Genomic DNA, 20,386 nt, shown 5'->3' with positions numbered 1-20,386 from the left:
TGGCGCTGCACCACTGTGTGGAGCCAGGCACTTGTTCTGTGTCCCATCCCACAGACATGAGTGGAGAGGCCCCTTTGACTTTCTACTCCACTTTCTCTGATGACTTCTCTGGTGGGATTTGGGGTCCCTGGAGAGAAATAGGGGGGGCTGGTGTGAGGGCATAAATGGAGCTAAATGCAGCCAAGGCTTGTGCTGGGGACCAGGATGGCCCCATGTGACCTCCACACAGGACGGGGTGGTTTGGGGGTCTTGCTGGTGCAGGATGAGGCCCATTCCCTGCCCTCCTGCCAGCACCAGTTTGGGAAAGCTGTTGGTGGTGGCTCTGAGCTCCTTCTCACAGCTCCCTGCCTTGGGCGAGGAGGTGCTGGGCACCTGGTACTCACATGGTGTCTGGTACAGCCTGGCATCACTGGACAGGGACAGGATGAAGCTGCTCACATAGACACTGAACAGGTAGTGCAGGTTCTCCCACTCTGCTGCAGGCAGGGCTGGGTAGACCCAGGGGTGGAGGTAGAGGATGGTCCAGGTGTATTTCTGTAGGGTAGCAAAGACGATGTCCTCCAAGGTGGCCCAGGACGAAATGTCCACAAAGCTGGCGTTGTGGAAGACCAAAGTTTGGAAAAGGTGGAGTTTACAAGAGCCTGTGGTGAGAGGGAGGAGAGGAAGCGGCATTGGGGTGCACGAGGATGAAGGACGAGGTCAGGGGACTGCCGGCTCCAGTGCTCATGGGCAGCCTCAGGAGGAAGGGTGACTTGCAGTGTCCCTGGGGTCAGGCAGGGGAAGGTGGGGCAGATGGGCAGGGCAGGGGAAATCCCCTGGTTTCACTCAGTTTGCAGTTTCCTTCCTGTGAGCCTCTCCCTGCTTCTCCTCTAATTTACTCTTTTTAGCCATCCACTGCCCCAGTGTGACCTGGGAGCTGTCACTTAGCCGTGTGGAAGGGATGGCAGGTGGGACCTCGGTGCTGGTTTGGGGTGACACTTCCCCCAGCAAGGAGAATCAGTGCCAGACCCAGACCCACTGGAGACCTGCACACAGTGCAAGGTCTGGGGGGGCTGGGAGGGAGGGAATTTCACCCCAGTTTAGGGGCTCCTGGGCAGTGCTCAAGACCAAACCTAAAAGGAGGCAGGAGACTGAGTTCCATGCTGCAGTGCAGAAAGACGATCTGGCAGTAAGCAGGGCAAAGTGAAGCTTGTTTTGGAGCAGTAAGTGCCAGGGGAGGCTGGGGAGGGCAGGGTGCAGTGAGCGCCTGCCCTGGAAGGGGAAACACAGGCTGCAGATGCAGGTGAAGGCTTGTTGTAGCTGCAGGAGGAACCTTTGAGCGTTGTTTCACAGGGGAGAATGCAGAGGATCTAGGGACCCTTCGATTGTAAGAGAAATGATCCCGCAGGCTGAGGGCAGTGCCCAGGACCTGCTCAAAGGGTTGGAGTCCAGTGCACGGCTGTTGTGCAGTGAGGAGCTGAGAACTCCTGATGCCCACAGGCTCCCTGCAGGAGGAAGGTGTCGTTGGGGGCACCCCAGCACCGTAGGCCTGGCTGAGGGACCCCTTGCCCCTTGGCTGCTCAGGTGCCTGAACCCCAGCACCAGTGGTGCTGGGCTGGGCAGGACAGTGTGGGGCAGGGAACGCTGAGCAGGTGGGCAGGGATGGGGCACCTGTGGGTGCTGTGGGGTGGGGGATGGCCCCTTGGTGACAGGGACAATGGCCTGTGTGCCCACCCACTGCCACCTCTGTGGGGTCCCGTGGTGCAGGGATGGGAGCAGGTGGGGGTGAGCCAGGGTTCCCACTTACCCTCTGGATCTGCCCATGTCCCAGGGAGGAGAAGGAAGAGGATGAGAAGGAGGCGAGGGGTCTGCATGGTGCCAGTGGCAAGTGTGCAGGAGCAAGTGTAGCAGGAGGAGGAAGGGGCCAGGGGAGCCATGACCACACACTTCTCCCCAGGGCTGCTCTTCCTGGGCAGCTCTGGCTGTGCCAGTGTCATGGGGCGGCCCCAGTAGCCAATGAGGCTGGTGCTGAGGTTTTGGGGAGGGTGTGGCTAGGCGTGGTCCCCAGGGGGAGGTGGTGTGGCTGGCAGAGGGCTTCGCTGGGGCACTCTGGCTGGTGGCTGCAAAATCATCCCTCCTGGCTGCAGCAGCACCCTGACACGCAAGGAGACTAGGCTGAGCCCAGCCCGTGGTGGCTTTCGCTTTGTCCCATGGTAACCCCCAGAGAGTATTGGGTTTACGTGACAAGGTTTTGGTAGCAGGCCTGCAGGGGTGGCTTCTTTGAGAAGATGCCAGAAGCTGCCCCCATGTCCAACAGAGCCAGTTCCAGCCAGCTCCAAGGCAGACTTGTTGCTGGCCAAGGCTGAGCCAATCAGCAATGCTGGTAGCGCCCCTGTGATAACATATTTAAGAAGGGGTAAAAACTGCTGTGCAGCAGCAGCTGGGAGGGAGAAGTGAGAATATGTGAGAGAAACAGCTATGGAGACACCAAAGTCAGTGAAGAAGGAGGAGGAGGAGATGCTCCAGGCACTGGAGCAGAGATGGTGCCTGTGCAGCCCATGGAGGACCCCACGTAGGAGCAGGTGGATGTGCCTGAAGGAGGTTGTGACCCTGTGGGAAGCCTGCACTAGAGCAGGCTCCTGGCAGGACCTGTGACCCCACAGGGGACCTGTGCTGGAGCAGTCTGCCCCTGAAGGACTGGACGTCATGGAAAGTACCCATGCTGGAGCAGTTTGTGAAGAACTGCAGCCCATGGGAAGGACCCATGCTGGAGCAGGGTGAGGAGGAAGAAGTGACAGAGACAATGCATAATAAACTGACGGCAATCCCCATTCCCCATCCCGCTGTGCCACTTGGGAGGAGGAGGTAGAGAAGTCAAGAGTGAAGCTGAGCCCAGGAAGAAGGGAGGGGTGGAGGGAAGGTGTTTTTAGATTTGTTCTTACTTCTCATTATCCTGCTCTGATTTTGATTGGCACTAAATTAATTTCCCCAAGCTGAGTCTGCCTTGCCCATGATGGTAATTGCTGAGTGACCTCCCTGTCCTCATCTTGACCCATGAGCCTTTTGTCGTATTTTCTCCCCCTTGTCCAGTTGAAGAGGGGGAGCAATAGAGCGGCTTGGTGGTCACCTGGCAGCCAGCCAAGATCAACCCACCACACCACCCTTCTTGGGGCCATATTGCTCAAAGACAGAGTCCCCCAGAGCCTCAGCATGGCTCTTTCATGGTTGTCAGGCATATTGGGAGGGTGACTGTCCCCCATCCCTCCAGCTTTTGCAGGGGCAGGAGTCAGGCATGGGGGCAGGAGTGGAGGAGATTCCTACCCAAAACCATCCTGGACAGAGGGTGAGATCAGCGCTGGAGCTGGAGCAGCTTTGCACCTGCTTGAAATGCTTCCCCATGTGAGGGGATTGGAGATGTCACTTGGCTCCTCCCTTCCTGTTCTTTCCACAGTGAAACAGCTCAAATCCCTCCATCTCTCCCTAGTTTGTGTCATGATCCATCCCCCATCCCACTCAGCAGCCCCATGCTGGTCTGGCCCCAGGTTGTCACTGCCCTTCTGCCAGGGACAGACACTGGCCACGGAGATGCTGAGATGTGGGAGAGGTTGGCAGAGGAATCGCTTCTCCTGACATGCCAGGGGAGATCAGCCAGTGTCCGGGAAAAGGGAGAGTCTTCTTGGCCGCAATGTGAGGTCTCTGCAGCATGCTGGTGGGGTTTCCTGGGGGACCTCATGAGGGGGAATGAGGGTGAGAGCCACAGGAGCCATGTGTAGCTGGGGAAGTTTGTAGCTGTTTAATGAAGTGGTTTTCCAGAGCAAACCCCCTGTTGGTGCTGATGGGTCAGGGATGGGAGATGAGATAAGCAGGGAGAGCCGGTGGCGAGGGAGCTCATTGCTGGGCAGGCAGCCAGGCCTCAAATGATGAATTCTCGGGTCTCCCATGTGGCCTCGTCACCTTTCCTGCAAGGTGGAGCCACCATGAGCCTCACTTGGGGTCTGGGAGTTCATACCTGCAGACCTGCTGCCGCTGCAACCCCTGGCCTGACCCATCGGCCCATAAACCTGAGAGCGGACGGTGGGAGACCGACCTCACCTGCACTTCCACCACCAAACACCCCCAGCAGAGGCTGCGGCCACAAGGAGCAGCACTGTGATGGTGATGCCAACAGCTGGAGCTGCGCTGTGGTTTTCTGGGACAGGGGGAGAAGATGGTGGCCATGTGAGTGTGGCAGCACCACGCAGGAGCTGGGCCCACTGGCTGCTACCTGCACCCTGCACCCCATCCCCATGGGTGGCACCTACCCCATGGGATGAGGAGGCTGCGGGTGCCCAGGCTGCGGTGGCGCACGCGGCAGGCGTAGCTGTGCCCGTCACGGGGGCCCACAGCCAGGATGCTGCGGAGCTGGTAGGTGAGGTCGGCGTTGGGGAGGATGGCACTGGTGTTGAGCGCCGGGCCCGGTGGCACCTCCTGGCCATCCCGCAGCCAGGCCACGCTGATGGACCGTGGGTAGAAGCCGGTGACACGGCAAACCAGTAGGAGTTGGTCTGGTCTGGGCGTGCGGGTGAAGATGGTGGCCACAGGTGGCTCTGGGGGGCAAGAGCCAAGGGGTGAGGGGAGCCCCAGTGGGGGGGGCATTGTTTGGCCCGAGTGTTGGGGGGGGAGTTTGGAGTGGCTGTGCCAGGGTCAGGGTGGTCTCACCTTGTCTCTCCAGAGCTGCCCTCCCGTACCTGCAGAGGGTGAGGATGTGGCTCTGGCAGGAGATGGTGAGGAGGTGCTCCAGGAGCCCTGTGGTGGCCTTCTTGCTGGTGAGGGACTTGCTGACCCACTCTGCTAGTGGGGATGGCTGCTGGGGCTCCCAGCGCTGCCTCTTCCACCTCAAAAGCTGTGAGGTCTCTGCCACCCTCCCCGACATCCATGAAGCCCCACCTTGTCCTGTTGGGGTGCAGCACGCAGCCTGCATGGATCTGGACCACCAATGGGTCTGCCAAGGGCAGAGCCGGTGGTCAGGTCCCATGAGTCTGTGAGACATAGGTGGCACAAAGCAGAATATGGCTGGAGGCACGTGCAGGGGTGCGATGGGCAGTGGGGTGTGATGGGCAGCAGGGTGCAATGGGCAGCAGGGTATGGTGCCATGCTTCAGGAAGCCCTGGGACACCCTGCAAGCCCTCAGTCCCCTTAGAAGGCAGGAGTGGATATGGGGTCAGTTAGCACGGGGTAGTTGCTCAAACAGACCGTTGTCCCCCAGAATATTTGCCCCCAATTTTCTCTTTCCCTGATCTGTACTGCCCAGTAAATTTGGTGGCAGCTCCCTGGTGTGCAGAGGGGTTCCACCATGCCAGATGGCAGGAGCCCTGAGGTGTGGGTTTGGTGTGCTGCCCTCCCTGTGCCTGGTAGCCATGTGCCCCATCAGCCGCAGCACTTCCCATTACCCTTTCAGGAGCCGTTGCACCCTGTAAGAACCCACAAATGCCACTGTGGTGGGGAGGAGGACACAGCCAGAACCTGTGAAAGGGGCTAGGGCTCTGGCTGGGGTTGTCCCCATACTCACAGTCCAGTTGCACCTGCTGGGTTGTTTCGTGCACATATCGGATCATATTGCGTAGAAAGAGTTTGAGGTGCGACATGATCTTCTCCGCATCACCCTCAGCTGTGGCCTGGCGGGCCCAGGGCCGGTGGAAGTGGATGCTCCAGTTGGTGGGATCCAATGCAAAGATGGGCACATCGCCCAGGAGAGCCACCCCGGACACCTCAGCAGAGCTGACATTGGCGAAGAAGCTGGTCTGGAGCAGCTGGAAAACCTGTGACTCTGCTGGGAAAGAAGATGGGGATGGGAAGGGCTGAAGGAAAGAAGACATGAGTGGGGGGCCTGAAGGGGAAACAGGGGATTCAGACTAGATATAAGGAAGCAATTTTTTACAATGAAGGTGGTGAAACACTGGAACATGTCGCCCAGAGAGGTGGCAGATGCCCCATCCCTGGAAACATTCAAGGTCAGGCTGGATGGGGGCTCTGAGCAACCTGACCTAGTTAAAGATGGCCCTGCTGACTGCTGGGGCATTGGACTAGATGACCTTTAAAGGTCCCTTCCAAACCAAATTATTCTGATTCTATGCTCTTCACCCCACACCACGGCGACCCCCAGCAGCCTGCACTTGGCCCTGCCTGTGCAGCCCCGCAGACATGTCTTTGCTGGACTCCCACCTCCTCGCCTGCTCAGGGTTGCTTTCCTGTCTGAACTTCCTCTGCCCCACTGCTCTTTTTCCTTCTCTATTTTACTTTCAACAAGGTATTTCTCTCCCGTACAGAATTTCAGGCACCTCATCCCCTCCCCTCCCTGCCTCCCTCATGCCCAGCACCTGCTGTCTGTGGTGTGGAGTGGATAGTGGGGGGCACCTCAGCACTTGTTTGGGGTAATGCTTCCCCCAGAAGAAGCACCCATGCCAGAGACCTGCACATGGTGCAGAGTATATGGAAGATGGAGGAGGGGAAAGGGCATTTTGTCCAGGTTTGGGGGTTCCCAGGCATCAGGAGCTCAAGAAGATCAAACCCTGACTGAGGCAGGAGAGTAGCCCAGCCCGGAGATCAATCCCGTGTTCCAACGTCTGCTTCTGCCCCCCCGGAAATGTGAGGTCTCACAGAGTTGTGGTGAAACGCTCTGTGTGATGGCAGCACCCAAAACACCCTCTTGCAGGTGCAGGTCCCCAACAAACAAAAGGCTGAAAGGGGCCCACAGCACCACATGGAGCTGAGACCCTCCTGGTCCCCACAGGCTCCCTGCAGGAGGAAGGCACCTTTGGGGGGACCCCAACACCCCAGGCCTGTCTGGGGACCCCTGGCCCCACTTCTTTTTGGGTGCCCAAGCCCCGGTGCTGGAACGAGTTGGGCATGAAGCCCCAAGCTAGAGGCAGGAACAGAGAGGGTGGGCAGGCATCTTTGGGTGCTGCACAGCGGGGGATGACCCTTTGATGCTGGGAATCATCCCCACCATGCAGGGTACAGTGGCCTGGCCATGACTCCCCTGAGGAACCTGTGGGGTCCTCTGACAGGGTGGTGAGAACAGTTGGGGTGAACCAGGGCTCCAACTTACCCTCTGGGTCTGCCCACATCCCAGGGAGGAGGAGGGGGAGAAAGAGGAGGAGGTGAGGGGGCTGCATGGTGCATACAGCAAGGCTGAAGTGGCAGCAGCAGTGACTGTGGAAGGAGGAAGTATCTGTGGGGTCCCATGCTTCAACCCATCCCAGCAGTCACAGCGGTGGCTCTCCGCCAATGGGACGAGTGCAGACATGTTGGGGTGGGCCCCAGAGGTCCCGAACTGGGGGCTGGGGACGTGTGGGAGGGAGGAAAGCCAAAATAAAGTCTTGAGCATGAAGTGTCGTGACAGGCTGGGGCTGGGGAGAAACCAGCCATTAGGAGAGTGCAGGGAAAGGGAGGCCCAGGAAATGGCACCAGCAGAAAATGGGTGCTCGAGGACCCAACCTCGGTCCCCCTGACTCCCTCTCCCCACTGATGGTACCTTACCCCCGTTCTTGTGGGATGCATCAGCTCTAAGGGAGGTGATGATGGCTTTTGGGTTTCAGCCCTGACTGGAGAAAGATGGCCACTATCCTCTCATCCCTGCATGGAGAGAAGGGCTGCTTTGGACCCCCACTCTGGCACCTCCAGCTCAGTCTCATCCTGCACCACCTGCCTATCCTGCACCACCTGCCTAACCGTGGGGACGGGACTCCCCAGGGAGGAGGTGACAAGCAGTTCCTGCCCTGCCTATGGCTGTGGGAACAGTGCTGGGACACTCCAACTCTCCTGTAAATTCCCCCTAGGAGAGGGCCTGGGGCTGGGCTGCAGCCTGGTACTCCCCTTTCCTTCCCACCATCTTTGGTGGGGAACCCTGTCCTCCTTCTCAAGTGCCCCCTGGGCATGGGAACAGGAATGGTGGGGACCATCTCCCTGCTCTGTCCCCATTGTTACCAGTGTCCAGCACTGGAGGGACAATGGGGTGACCAGAGCCGGCCTCACCCCGACAATGTCCCCTACCCATGCTCCTCCCCAGCTGTCCCCTGGTGCCTCCCCTCACCCTGCAGTTTCTCTTCCCCTTTTCTGGGGTGCCCATGTTGGGCATGAAGGCAGAAGCGAAACCACAGCCATGGGGAAGTTTGAGGGGGGGGGCACCCTGATAACCTTCAAACACCAAACCCCTTCCCTTCCATGGAGCTGTCCCATGGAGAAGTAGGGATGCTGTGGTGGCCTGGTGGGCCCAGAAATAGCACCAACAGTCCCACTTCCCCAGCAGCTCACCTTGGCGTCACCCAGGGGATGTCTGGCCATGCCACCACAAAGTCCACATCCCTCCTGGCAGGGCCAGCAGTGCTGGGGTCAGAGGAGAGTGTTTGGCTGGTGGGATGGCAAAGTACAGCCATGGAGTGGGCCAGTGAGGGAAGGGGTAGGGGGACATTTGGCCACGCAGTCCTATGAGGTGACCATTTGTACTCATGGTCCCACCTAAGGTGACTGTTCGTCACTTCTTGCTGAGCAGCTGATAGGCCATTAGCAGGGCTCTGGCTTGTGCAGGTGCATGTGAGGTCACTGGTGGCTGAGTAGCTGATAGGGCAGGAGCAGGCATCTGACTTTGCAGGTGCTCCTAAAGTGTTCAGCCCCCTCTGAAGTTTCTCCAGATGTCTCCCACTGTTGCAGAGGACTAGAAATTCTGTTTTAACTCTTCATCATTTCTATTGAATATACTTATCCTCATTTTTTGTTGGCTTTTTGCACTTTCTTACTTGCTGTAGCAGAGTTCTCAACTTCTTCCTCCTTGATATTGTCACTTCCTTTGGTCAGCAAATGACCAAAAGGGGTAGAAGGCTGTTTGTCCACATAGACCATTGGTCCTCACAGTCCCCTCAGGTGACCGTTGTTCCTCAGAGTCACCCCCCAGGTTACTATTAGTCCCCACAGTCCACTCAGGTGACATTGGTTCTTACAGTCCTCCCAGGTGACCACTGGTCCTCACTGTCCCCGCCCAGGTGACTGTAGGAATTTGCAGTTCCACCTCATGTGACCATTGCTCCTCACAGATCCCACAGGTAACACTGGTATTTGTAGTCCCCCCTCAGGTGAGGGCTGTAACCTCCCCAAACCCAGAACCATGCCTGGGTGAGTTGGGGTGGGGTGGGAAGGGCTGCAGTGCCTCTGAGTGCTGCATTTGGTGCGTGGGCACCAGCACCCACTGGGCTGGGTCAAAACGCCTGAAGAGACCTCTGGAAATGCTGGGTGCTTGTGTGTGTGTTATTGTAGGGTCTCTTGGGATGTCATGCACATGACCACCTTTTCTTACCAGGGTTGCTCACCGGCTGCATCTGCTTTCCAGGTTTGGGGGGTAAGCTTCATCCTGCCATGTCCCATGAGTGCTGCAGGGTGTTCCACTCCATTTGGGAGATGTCTTGCCCTGTTTGCCCTGTTGGTGCTGAGGCTCCCAGCCCCGAGGTGAGCCATGCCCTCAGCTGAAAGTTTCATCTGTCTGTCCTAGCTCAGCAAGGGCTGGGAGACACTCAACATCACTCCTGCAGTGAGATCCTTGAGCTCCACAGTGCTGGCTGGTGACTCTGGCTGTCAGGGGAATCCAGTCCTGCCCCACAGCACTGTGGTTCACAGGGTTTGGCTAGGGGAGAACCAGCCCCAGCAGAGTTGTGGTGGATGTGGCCACAGGCCAGCCAGGTTTTCTTCTGACTCAGCTGATAGCTGGCTTGCACACGCTGCCAGAGACTTTTCCTGCGAAACTTTGCCAGGAAGTTGTCCTGTAAAACCAAACCTTTTGAAGCTGCACGTTCAAGTGTGTGGTTGATTGGAAGCACAAACTAAATTCCTTCCTATGCCTGTCTGAACTCCGCTGTCTCTGATGGGAGATTGGCTTCCTTTTTCTCCTTAACTGGGAGGCTTGGAGGCACTTTACGCCCATGTGAACAGTTGCTTATTTCCATGAAATATGTAAGAACATGTTTATATATGCACAAACACAGTTTTAATTTTTTTTTTTTTTTTTTTTTTTTTGTGCTTTGGTGTTTCCTGCAATAAGCACCAATAATTCAGTGGTGCTCCATCTTCCATTTGCAGCTGGTCAAAACCTCCCAAGCTCATCCACAATCCTGAGGAAAGGCACATGTTCTTAGCAAAAACACGAATGTTTTAATTTCATTTTATACACATCTGCAGCTCCCACAGATTACATCAGAGTTTCAGTGTTACTCAGCACTTTGTAAAACGGTTTGTGGCCAGGTGCTGTTAGTCTGTGTAGAACAGTTCAGTCTCAGCACAAATACTTCTGGAATATGACTAATAAAGGCAACTTTTAGGAAAAAATGCTAGAAAGCGACAGTAGAAGGGCATAGCTTATGACCTACTGATAAATCTGTTATTGTACCAGAACTTGGAGAAATTGCCACTGGGCATTGGGGTGCCCTAAAGAGCCTCAGTGGGTGCATGGGGTAGTGCCACGAGGTAAGAGGTTATCATGTGTAATGAGTGAGGAGGTCTCAGACTTGCATCCTTGTCTGCTTAGCCAATTGAAGCAGGTCAGGAACCCCCCAGGTTACCCCCCTGTGTCTCTGAGTTGAGTTGATCTCATACCCGGCAGTGCCCAGAATTTTGTCAGCACAGAAAAAGGTAGAGTTTTTGTCCCTGTGAGGGTGGTGGAAGGACCTTCTGGGCTAAGCTTCTTTGCTCAGGATGGAGTTTCTGGACTCTGATTCCTCCATTTGCTGGTGCTTTCTGAAATGAGAGGGAGATGGCTCATCGGTACTCCATGGAAGAGACTTCATGGGGGTGCAGACCACAGCCGGCAGGGCCACTGGAGCAGGAGCTTTGCTCCTAAGTGCAGCAATCCCCTGCAGCACTTCCTCCCCTCTTCTCCCACTGCGGTGCCATGGGGCAGAAAGGGCCTCACCTGCATCTCCACACCCAAAGCGCCGTGATGGCAGCCACAGCTATTGCTGCCAGCAGCCCAGCCCCAAGCCCTGCAATCAGCACCACCTCTGAGTTACCTGAGAAACATGAGCAGAGACTGCCATGAGCTTTCTTGGCTTTGCCCCATCCTGTGGGGCAGGGCGGCTCAAGACCCCCATCCCTGTCCCCAGGGGTGGCACCTACCCCATGGGATGAGGAGGCTGCGGGTGCCCAGGCTGCGGTGGCGCACGCGGCAGGCGTAGCTGTGCCCATCACTGGGGGCCACAGCCAGGATGCTGCGGAGCTGGTAGGTGAGGTCGGCATTGGGGAGGATGGCACTGGTGTTGAGCGCCGGGCCTGGTGGCACCTCCTGGCCATCCCGCAGCCAGGCCACGCTGATGGACCGTGGGTAGAAGCCGGTGACACGGCAAACCAGTAGGAGTTGGTCTGGTCTGGGCGTGCGGGCGAAGACGGTGGCCACAGGTGGCTCTGGGGGGCAAGAGCCAAGGGGTGAGGGGAGCCCCAGTGGGGCACCACTTGGCTCCAGTGTGTGTGGGGGTTTAGGATGGCCGTGCCAGGGTCAGGGTGGTCTCACCTTGTCTCTCCAGAGCTGCCTTCCCATAGCGCAGAAACACTTCCATGTCGTCAACGCAGGTATCATTGAAGAGGACTTCCACCAGCTCGCTGAAGGCAGTATAGTTCTGGAGAACGGCCTGGACATACCGTGACAGGTTGGTGTCTTGGGAAAGGAGCCAGGTGGCATTGTCTGCGTTGAAGCTGAGGAAGTCCTGGCCATTGTAGCCCACATAGGCAAAGGCCCGGGAAGTCCTGTTGGGGTAGAGCTTGCAGCCCCCCATGCATTGAGCCACGAAAGGGTCTGGAGGGGCAGAGAGGAGAGAGAGGTTGCATGAGGGGCTGGGACTGCCTTCCTGGGACTGCCTTCCTGCAGACGTGGTCAGCATCTCCTGGTGCAGCACCAGCACTGCCGGGTCCTTCCCCACTTCCCAAATGCTGTTCGGAGAGGAGATGCAGAGAAGACCAGGTACTCACAGGGCACATCCTTCTGCATGGCACCTTCATTGATCAGGTGGTTGAACTGCTGTAAATAGATCTTGATCATGTTCTCAATGGTGTCCCAGTCACTGCGGGGCAGGGCTGGGTGCACCCAGGGCTGGTAGAAGCGGATGGTCCAGGTGTGCTTATCAAGAGAACCAAGCTCGATGTCTTCCAGCAGGCCTAGCCCCTCTGTGTCCACGAAAGAGGTGTTTTGGAAAGTGGAGGTCTGGAGCAGCCGGATAGTGAAGGTCCCTACATGAGACAGGGACCAACAGGGGGAGATGGGAGTGGGAGGAGAGGACTGGGGAAAGTGGAGGGGCTGAGGGATGGGTCCTCAATGTTGCAGGGACCTGTGGGCCCCCCATAAGTCCCCTGCATCCTTGGCAGCCCCAGCTCCCACCCCCTGCACCCACCTGAGGTGGCTTCATCCCCGCCAGGGATGTGTGGAGGCAGGGGACAAGGAGGGGTGAGGAGGCAAGTGCCCAAGGCAGGTGGGGAGCAGGAAGCCCTGGGGTCCCACAGGGCATGGGAACAGATGTGGATGAGCCAGGGCTCCCACTTACCCTCCAGGTCTGCCCATGTCCCAGAGAGGAGGAGGAGGAAGTAGAAGAGAAGGAGGAGGAGGAGGCAGCAGTGAGGGGGCTGCATGGTGCCAGCCAGCAGCGAGGCCCCGAGAGTGCAGTAGTGGGTGCAGCAACAGGAGGAAGGGGTTATGAGAGATGTGGCCACGTGCTTCTCCTCAGGGTGACTGCCTGGGCAGCTCCACTGGTGCTAGTGGTCCTGGCAGCCAATGGGGCTGGCATTGAGGTTTTGGGGAGGGCCCTGAGGTTCCTGCTTGGGGTGGGCTGGTCTGGGGCACCCTGAGTATGGCTGTGAGTGCTGGGGGAATTTGGGTGGGAGCAAGGCCATCCCACTGGCTGTAGGAGGGGTCCCTCATGGCTGCAGCAGCACCTTGACAATCTGAGCAGTGCAGATGACCCAACCCCTCTTTTCGACCTCCATTACAGGTGGAGGTACCTCCTGGCTGTAGGCTGCATCCACTGACCCTGATGGGAATGTCCCTCATTGTCACTCATGCCCAGCATGTCTGGCCCTGTGTAGCCCAGACATCTCCATCCTCTCTGTGGTGCCTACGTAATCAGGAGGGTTTGCCCCAACATGCCTGTCTTGCCTGCAGGTGAGGTGAAACCCATTCTGACAGCCTGGCCACATGCTTGGGCTCCCCATGCCCCCAGGCTGTGTACTGGTCCTGTGCCTCTTTATCACCTCCTGGCTGTCCCACAACTATGTCATGCTGATGGGCCATGGGTAGAAGTCAGTGATGTGGCAAAACAGCAGGAGCAGAGCTGGACCAAGCATGCAGGTGAAGACCGTGGCCATGGATGGGTCTGGGGAGCAAGAGTGAGGAGAGCTGGTGATAGCCCCTGACCCCTCAGCAGCACTGGCCTGATCCTGGGGAAGGAGCTCCCTAGGGAGGAGGTGACAAGCAGTTCCCGCTCGGCCCATGGCTGTGGGGTCGGGGATGGGTGTAGGCAGGGCTGGAGGAAGCATCTCCTCCAGGAGCTCCTCGGGGTTTGGAAGTGGATGGGCTGGAGCAGCTGTATTGTGATGGTCCCCAAGGAGAAAGATGGGCTGCAGGGCCTGGAAGGGACTGTTTCCCACTGAAAATCATCAGACCCTTGGAGCAGTGGCACTTGGCTGGGTAGGATTCCCAACCTGGGACAGGGATGGGACCATAGTCTCCCCACCCTGAAGCCTGTTCCAGGGGGCTGCAGTAGATGAACAGCCTCCTCATTTCCATGGAGCTCCATCCATGCCACGGGGCCTGGGAGCTGCCTCACTGCTTCCCTGCACCCCACTGTGCTGGGGAGCTCCAACTCTCCTGTAAATTCCCCCTAGGAGAGGGCCTGGGGCTGGGCTGCAGCCTGGTACTCCCCTTTCCTTCCCACCATCTTTGGTGGGGAACCCTGTCCTCCTTCTCAAGTGCCCCCTGGGCATGGGAACAGGAATGGTGGGGACCATCTCCCTGCTCTGTCCCCATTGTTACCAGTGTCCAGCACTGGAGGGACAATGGGGTGACCAGAGCCGGCCTCACCCCGACAATGTCCCCTACCCATGCTCCTCCCCAGCTGTCCCCTGGTGCCTCCCCTCACCCTGCAGTTTCTCTTCCCCTTTTCTGGGGTGCCCATGTTGGGCATGAAGGCAGAAGCGAAACCACAGCCATGGGGAAGTTTGAGGGGGGGGCACCCCGATAACCTCCAAACACAACTGGGGCTTAGGTGTCCCTGCTGCAATGTGGCAGGGTGCCATATGACCCCTCCAAGCACAACTGGGACCAGGTGTCCCTGCTCCATGTCTTAATCTTGGATGTCCCCAGCTGTGGTGGGGACACGGGGAAGGCCTATATGGGGCTGCTGCGGGCTGAGCTCCAGCACCCCATGACACTGAGTCAGACATGGGGACACAAGGACACCAAACCCCTTCTCTTCCGTGGAGCTGTCCCATGGAGAAGTAGGGATGCTGTGGTGGCCTGGTGGGCCCAGAAATAGCACCAACAGTCCCACTTCCCCAGCAGCTCACCTTGGCGTCACCCAGGGGATGTCTGGCCATGCCACCACAATGTCCACATCCCTCCTGGCAGGGCCAGCAGTGCTGGGGTCAGAGGAGAGTGTTTGGCTGGTGGGATGGCAAAGTACAGCCATGGAGTGGGCCAGTGAGGGAAGGGGTAGGGGGACATTTGGCCACGCAGTCCTATGAGGTGACCATTTGTACTCATGGTCCCACCTAAGGTGACTGTTCGTCACTTCTTGCTGAGCAGCTGATAGGCCATTAGCAGGGCTCTGGCTTGTGCAGGTGCATGTGAGGTCACTGGTGGCTGAGTAGCTGATAGGGCAGGAGCAAGCACCTAGCTTGTGCGGACGCATGTGATGGCACTGACTCTTCTCCTCCCACTTTCTAGTCTCCAATCCCCTCATTATTATCACAGGTTACAGTTATTTACTCTGGTGCAGTGGCAGCAGCATGGGAGGTTGTGCTCAGTGCACAGCCATTTCTTTTGGCCACTCCTGATTCCTTAAACTTTTCTTCTGCTGCTTCTTCCTTCTTGCTTGTTTCCTTTGGTTCAGAATGGGTCCTCTATAGTCTGGAGTCCCTTTGGGGAATCACCTGTTCTGGCATGGTCTTATTCTTAGGCCACAGCCCCCTTGGGGTGTACCTGCTCTTCCATGGAGTACCTCCTACTGCTCTGACCTTACTGTTCCTTTTTCTGGGTGTTTAATTCTCTTTCCTAAATACATTGTCACAGAAGTGCCACTAACTCCTCTTGTTCAAAGGAGGTGAGCTGACTGGAACAAAACATCATCAGCAACAGGGCACTTCTCCTTCCTCAGAGATCACCCTGGTAGCCCTCCTCCTCCCCCAACTCCCCAAAACCTTGCTAATTATGCCTGATACAATTCTTTACTGCAGTACAGCTACAATGACTTAAACTGGATGACTATTTGGCTGAGATTTTATTGGAGTTGGTGCATATTCACCATAGTAGGATAGAAGTTACATTTATGAGGGACTGCAGTGCACTTCCACTTTTCTAATTTAGCTTAAGGATGGCTTGCTGATAACAACTGTTATTAAAAAACAGATAAGAAACACAGTCATAAGCCCACCTCCACTTGGGAACTGATTTTAACTGAGAATCTTGTCCTTGGCTCTCATCTGTGCTACACAGGAGCTATGTTGCAGTTCTGTCTGTGGCAAGTCTTGTACCTCTTCATTCCTGACACCAGTCCTGTCCCATTGGCTGGATCTGAATTGTCACCTCAGATTTGCTGGGTGATTGCTGGACTCCTGGCTGGTGCTAGTTACAATCTCCAGATCTGATTGTTACCCTGAGTTTGCTTTGACTTCCTGGCTCCTTGTTGGTGATGTAGCAACCTTCCTCCCTTGCTGTGACTCTCAGTTCCTAGCTCACCTTCTCTTGTAGAGCAGCCTGTCCTTGACACCATAGCTGTCAATGGAATGCAGTGGGTTTACCCTAGGAATGCCCAGGAAGCTTCTGTACATGAAGAATGATTTATTTGTAAATCTTGGCCACTTGGTCTTTGCTGGAGCTACACCAGGTTCACGTCAGCTGGAGACCTGATTCTTTGTCCTCAGTGATGCTAAGTTATTTTTTCCTTTTTGTGAAATGAGACATTTTTCCCAGGGGTTTAAGTGATGCAAAAAATAAACTGGTTTTATATCCCATTAACTGGACTGTCCAACTAGTCAAATTGGCTTTGATCCACTGATACATTTTAGGCTGAGAAGCCTTGCACTTTCAGAATTATTTTTCTCAAGAATGGGATGAATCATATCTGAGAACTGGCTGCCTCTCTCCACTAAGTGTTGATGGACCCTAGGTGATCAAACCCATGCAAAATGTGAACATGCCTATTGGTACAGAAGATGAACCTCTTTATTTCCACCCCTCTCTGGTTTTGCTTTTTAATGATGCCTTTCTTCTGTTCATATAGAGAGACCTAAAACCATCTAGACACCAAAATGAGGTGCCTCAGGTTGGGGGGAAACTTACTGTAGGTGATTTCACATAATGATACAGCTTGCCCTGTTTCTCTTATTAGCACATACCAAACTTTGAATGGGTTTGGTAGTACACAGCACTTAATTGCTTCCCTCATACTTCTTGGTTAAAGTTTGCTCAACAAACACAGAAACATAATTATTCCAAGTTGGATATTTCACAGTTGTTAACAGCTGTAGATGACTGCACTTACCATTCCTGATATAGGTCCCAGAAACCTTGGTAGGTGTGAATTGTCTATCCAATCAACATTGTCTTTATTATAGATTATTATAGCCAGCCTACTTTAGTGGAAGAAACATTCACTTCAAAAACACAAGTTGTCTCATACTAGCATAGGTGTCAAAGCTTGGGGAACAGATTAATCCCCTCAAGTCACTATTTCTAAATATTAACTGTAAAGGTACAAACTATTTCCTAACTGCAGACTTTTTTTTTTTGACATACCCAAGGATAATTAGCATGGCCTTGATTTACTACTGCAGAAGGCCAGGTCTCACATGTCCTTTCTCCCAGTCCCACACACTGACCTTGGACACCAAAGGACATCGCAAGTGGTGCAAGGTACCAGCGCATGGGCAAATGAGTCAAACCCCTTCTAAAAGCTTGGGAAGAAATTACTGAAAGGTTGATCTCATATGTCTCATCTGTTAGCAATGGAGTGGTGGCCCTAGACTAGAAGTGTCTGATATTCCTTTAGGTGATTCAGCATCTTTTTCCTGCTTCAAAGCATTTCAAGTTTCCTATAGGTCCTCTATCATTGCTCTCAGCCTCAAGCAGACATGTCAGATAGCCAGGGGCATTTTCTGAGCACACTAGACAAATCTGTTCAAACAAGCAAAATAAAACCTATGTGTCTTTTCCATGAATGCCTAAAATAAGAAGGGATGAATCCTAACCATGGAGTTTAAACATGCTGTAAACCTAAGGGGAGAAATCTCAGGACCAATCCATTCTGTGTTGCAGGGTGACTGAGGCTCTTCAAGCAGGTAAAGGAGAGCAATGTTAAAGAAAAAAAAGAAAGGGAATGCATCTGACAATGACTAAGACTTCAGTTCAGTATAACACAGTGAGTGATAACAACTTGTCCTCAGGCATGTTTCTTTCCTCTTGGGCACTTTCATCCCATTTTGTCTAGTTGTCTGGAGATGAAAGCATTGTCCCAGAAAATTCTGCTATCAGATGATTAAGAAACAAAGGGTATCTACCCTTTATTGAAGGAAGTGTTTCTTCTTTTCTTCTCTAATTAGCTACACAAAACCCCTCCTTCCCAACTTTCTTTTTATAAGCATTGTCCTCAAAGCCTTCTTCATATCTTGATTTCATAGGCTGCAGATCATTGGATTCGACATGGGAGTGGCTACACTGTATACCACTGGTACAATTTTGTTCATATTCAAGGAAGTCCTTGCTGTTGGACTCAAATACATGAAAATCCCTGCCCCACAACACAATGAGAGAACCGTGAGATGGGAAACACAAGTGGAGAAGGCTTCAGTAGATGGGGTCTTCAAGATAGTGATGACAATATAGATGTAATACATAGCAATAGAGAGGAAGGTGGTGCCCAAAATCACCAGAGAAGAAAGTATCAACATCAACTTTTGCATCACATATCTGCCAACACATGCCAATTGCAACAGTGGTCACAGAAGTGGTTAACTACACTGGAGCCACAAAAAGGTAAATCAGTCAGTAAAACGGCAGGCACCAAAGGTGACAGACAGCCTCCAATCCAGCAAAGGAGCATGATCCGGGTGCTTGTTCTTGTACTTGTGACAGTAACCTGAGGGTGTAGCATATGGCTATGTATCTGTCACTGCAAGTAGGAAACACTCAACTATCCCAAGGATAAAGAATAAATAAGACTGCAAGACATTGCTAACAAAACACTCTGATTCCCACTTACCAGCATGGAGAACAACTCGGGGACTGTGACTGAGGTATATGTTATATCCAGGAAGAACAACCCCAGGGAAAAATACATGCGTGTTGGAGATGACATTCCAGATGTAAAGCCATGACGATTACAATGTTGCCTATTGTTGCGTCAAGAGAGGCTTTGGAAGGTACCCAATTTATCGTTATAAGTCCAGTCGCGTTCAGTGCACTGAACTATCACGATTACGGATTCACAAATAACGTAGGCACCTTTCGTCTAGTCATGCTGCATGAACTATCACGGCCACACGTGAAGCGTCTGGTCACGTTCAATGACCACTATCACGCTAGACCAATAAATCAAAGCAATTTATTAAAGCAACAGACACACAGGTTCTTTGGATTACCGGTGATAAATTCACTGACTGCAAGGCACATGCAAATACCAAAGATTTGGAATAACACAGATGCATCAAAAGACATAAAAGTGACTCTATAGAGGTTTCTAAGTTTCCCGGGGAGGCACTTGGTATAACCAAGTGTTAGATTCTTACCCAAAGGCGTCCCGATGGGGGGGAAGAGAAGCTCAGCCCGTCGACTGATCCCAGAGGTCAGAGTAGTACACGATGATATCTTCCCCAACATCCCCTCTCTCTTAGTCTAATTTATAGTATTTTTACCTTGCAGGTGGAGCTTGAGGGACTCTAGTCATACATACTTTTGTTACGATTGGTGTAAAACTTTCTCACTTCATTTTAAAGGTACAGGCTCGGAAAAATTCAGAGCGCAGGTTCAGTGAGGAGTGGTCTCACCTTGGAGGCAGGTAGGTTTTGGGATGGAGGTGTGTTTTGGTATTATAATGATATTATAATGAGCAAAGTTTACCAAAAGGACCGTATTTTCTCAAAATCATGACAGTTTGTTGGCTCAGGGTATCAATTATGCAGCTTATTGGTGCTGTGGTCCTCTTCCGAGTCCCTTATCACAGAGCTTGGCTGTAGTGTCTCCACACCACTCCTCCCTCTGGGCAACTCCCCTTAGAGCCAGTGCACCAGGCTCCCCTGATGTTGCCGACATCCAAGGTTGCAGGCTTAGGGAACTCCCTGTGGGATAGATTCCTGGCATCCAGCTGCATTTCATCTGGACAGCTTCTTCAATGCTGTGCCTTTCTTGAAATCGTAGATCTAAGTCTAATGTCTAAGTCACCTCCAGCAATTACTCCACACCTATTATGATGAGATAAAGAACTAAGAAAAGAAAAAAGAGTAAAAGTTGTATTACTCAAGAGCTGGGAAGTCCCAGGATAATAAACTGCTGGGGAGCTATGGTTCCATGACTTTCCTATGGTCTGCAAGGGTATTCAGCAATAGCATTAGAGGTTGTGCATGCTTTAAAAAAAAAAAAAAAATTCTGGGGAGAGATGAATTATGTTTTCCTTTCCTGACTGCATGTGCTTTGCCATATTCATCGTGATAATCTACCTGGGAACATATGTATATGACCATTCCTCCAATCAGCCAGAGCTGAATCAGAGAGAAGATGTCTGCAATGTGAGCCTTTGGGAGGAACAGCTCTTGTTTCCTCCTTGCTATCTCAGAAATATGGTTCTTCATATATTTTAGGCTGGGATTCACCTTATCTAACTTTAGGCACCTTCCAGGTAAATACCTACCTGAAGAAATGGGTACCTAAGCGTGCCATTCCACTGCCCTGTTTTAAACTGCATTTGGCAGGGCAGATCCTTGACTGGTTCTCCACCAGTTTTGAAGGGAACCAAGGATGAACAGCTGACATGTAGACATTCTGGCTGCCTGCATGTCCTAGATGAATTCTCTCCTCTCTTATAGGTGGTAGGGTGGGATTCCTTTGCCTAATATGAACATTAACTGTCTTTAAGATGCACTTGCATACCTGATATGTTTTTCAGATGCTGTTTTAGAACAGTGCAGGCTTTCT

General features: G+C 53.8%; 2 protein-coding genes across 2 annotated transcripts; both read right to left on the bottom strand.

Annotated features, from left to right (window-relative positions):
• Positions 1–4,067: 4,067 nt before the first annotated feature.
• Positions 4,068–8,856, bottom strand: LOC104038039 (antigen-presenting glycoprotein CD1d-like). The gene is given in 6 exon segments (XM_075714250.1): positions 4,068–4,168; positions 4,281–4,565; positions 4,678–4,849; positions 4,851–4,960; positions 5,528–5,845; positions 8,754–8,856. Coding segments are annotated over 6 exon segments (1,089 nt in total).
• Positions 8,857–10,676: 1,820 nt separating this feature from the next.
• LOC104036655 (antigen-presenting glycoprotein CD1d-like) lies at positions 10,677–12,615 on the bottom strand. Its single transcript, XM_009490334.2, has 6 exons — positions 12,531–12,615; positions 11,962–12,219; positions 11,507–11,788; positions 11,116–11,400; positions 10,913–11,009; positions 10,677–10,737 (listed from the first exon to the last, which is right to left on the bottom strand). The coding sequence occupies exons 1-6, from the start codon at positions 12,613–12,615 to the stop codon at positions 10,677–10,679; spliced, it is 1,068 nt and encodes a 355-aa protein (XP_009488609.2).
• Between the last annotated feature and the right edge of the window lie 7,771 nt (positions 12,616–20,386).

This window comes from Pelecanus crispus, chromosome 7 (genome assembly GCF_030463565.1).
Source record: "Pelecanus crispus isolate bPelCri1 chromosome 7, bPelCri1.pri, whole genome shotgun sequence".
NCBI classification, from domain to species: Eukaryota; Metazoa; Chordata; class Aves; order Pelecaniformes; family Pelecanidae; genus Pelecanus; species Pelecanus crispus.
The sequence above is the reverse complement of the archived record's forward strand: the minus strand, read 5'-3'. Positions and strand labels throughout refer to the sequence as shown.

Coding starts and splice junctions, on each gene's coding strand:
- LOC104036655 (XM_009490334.2), bottom strand. CDS start 12,615: ATGCAGCCCCCTCACTGCTGCCTCCTCCTCCTCCTTCTCTTCTACTTC. Junction 11,401..11,506: donor GGCAGCTCTGGAGAGACAAG/GTGAGACCACCC, acceptor CTTGCCCCCCAG/AGCCACCTGTGGCCACCGTC. Junction 10,738..10,912: donor CTTTGGGTGTGGAGATGCAG/GTGAGGCCCTTT, acceptor CTCTCATTTCAG/AAAGCACCAGCAAATGGAGG.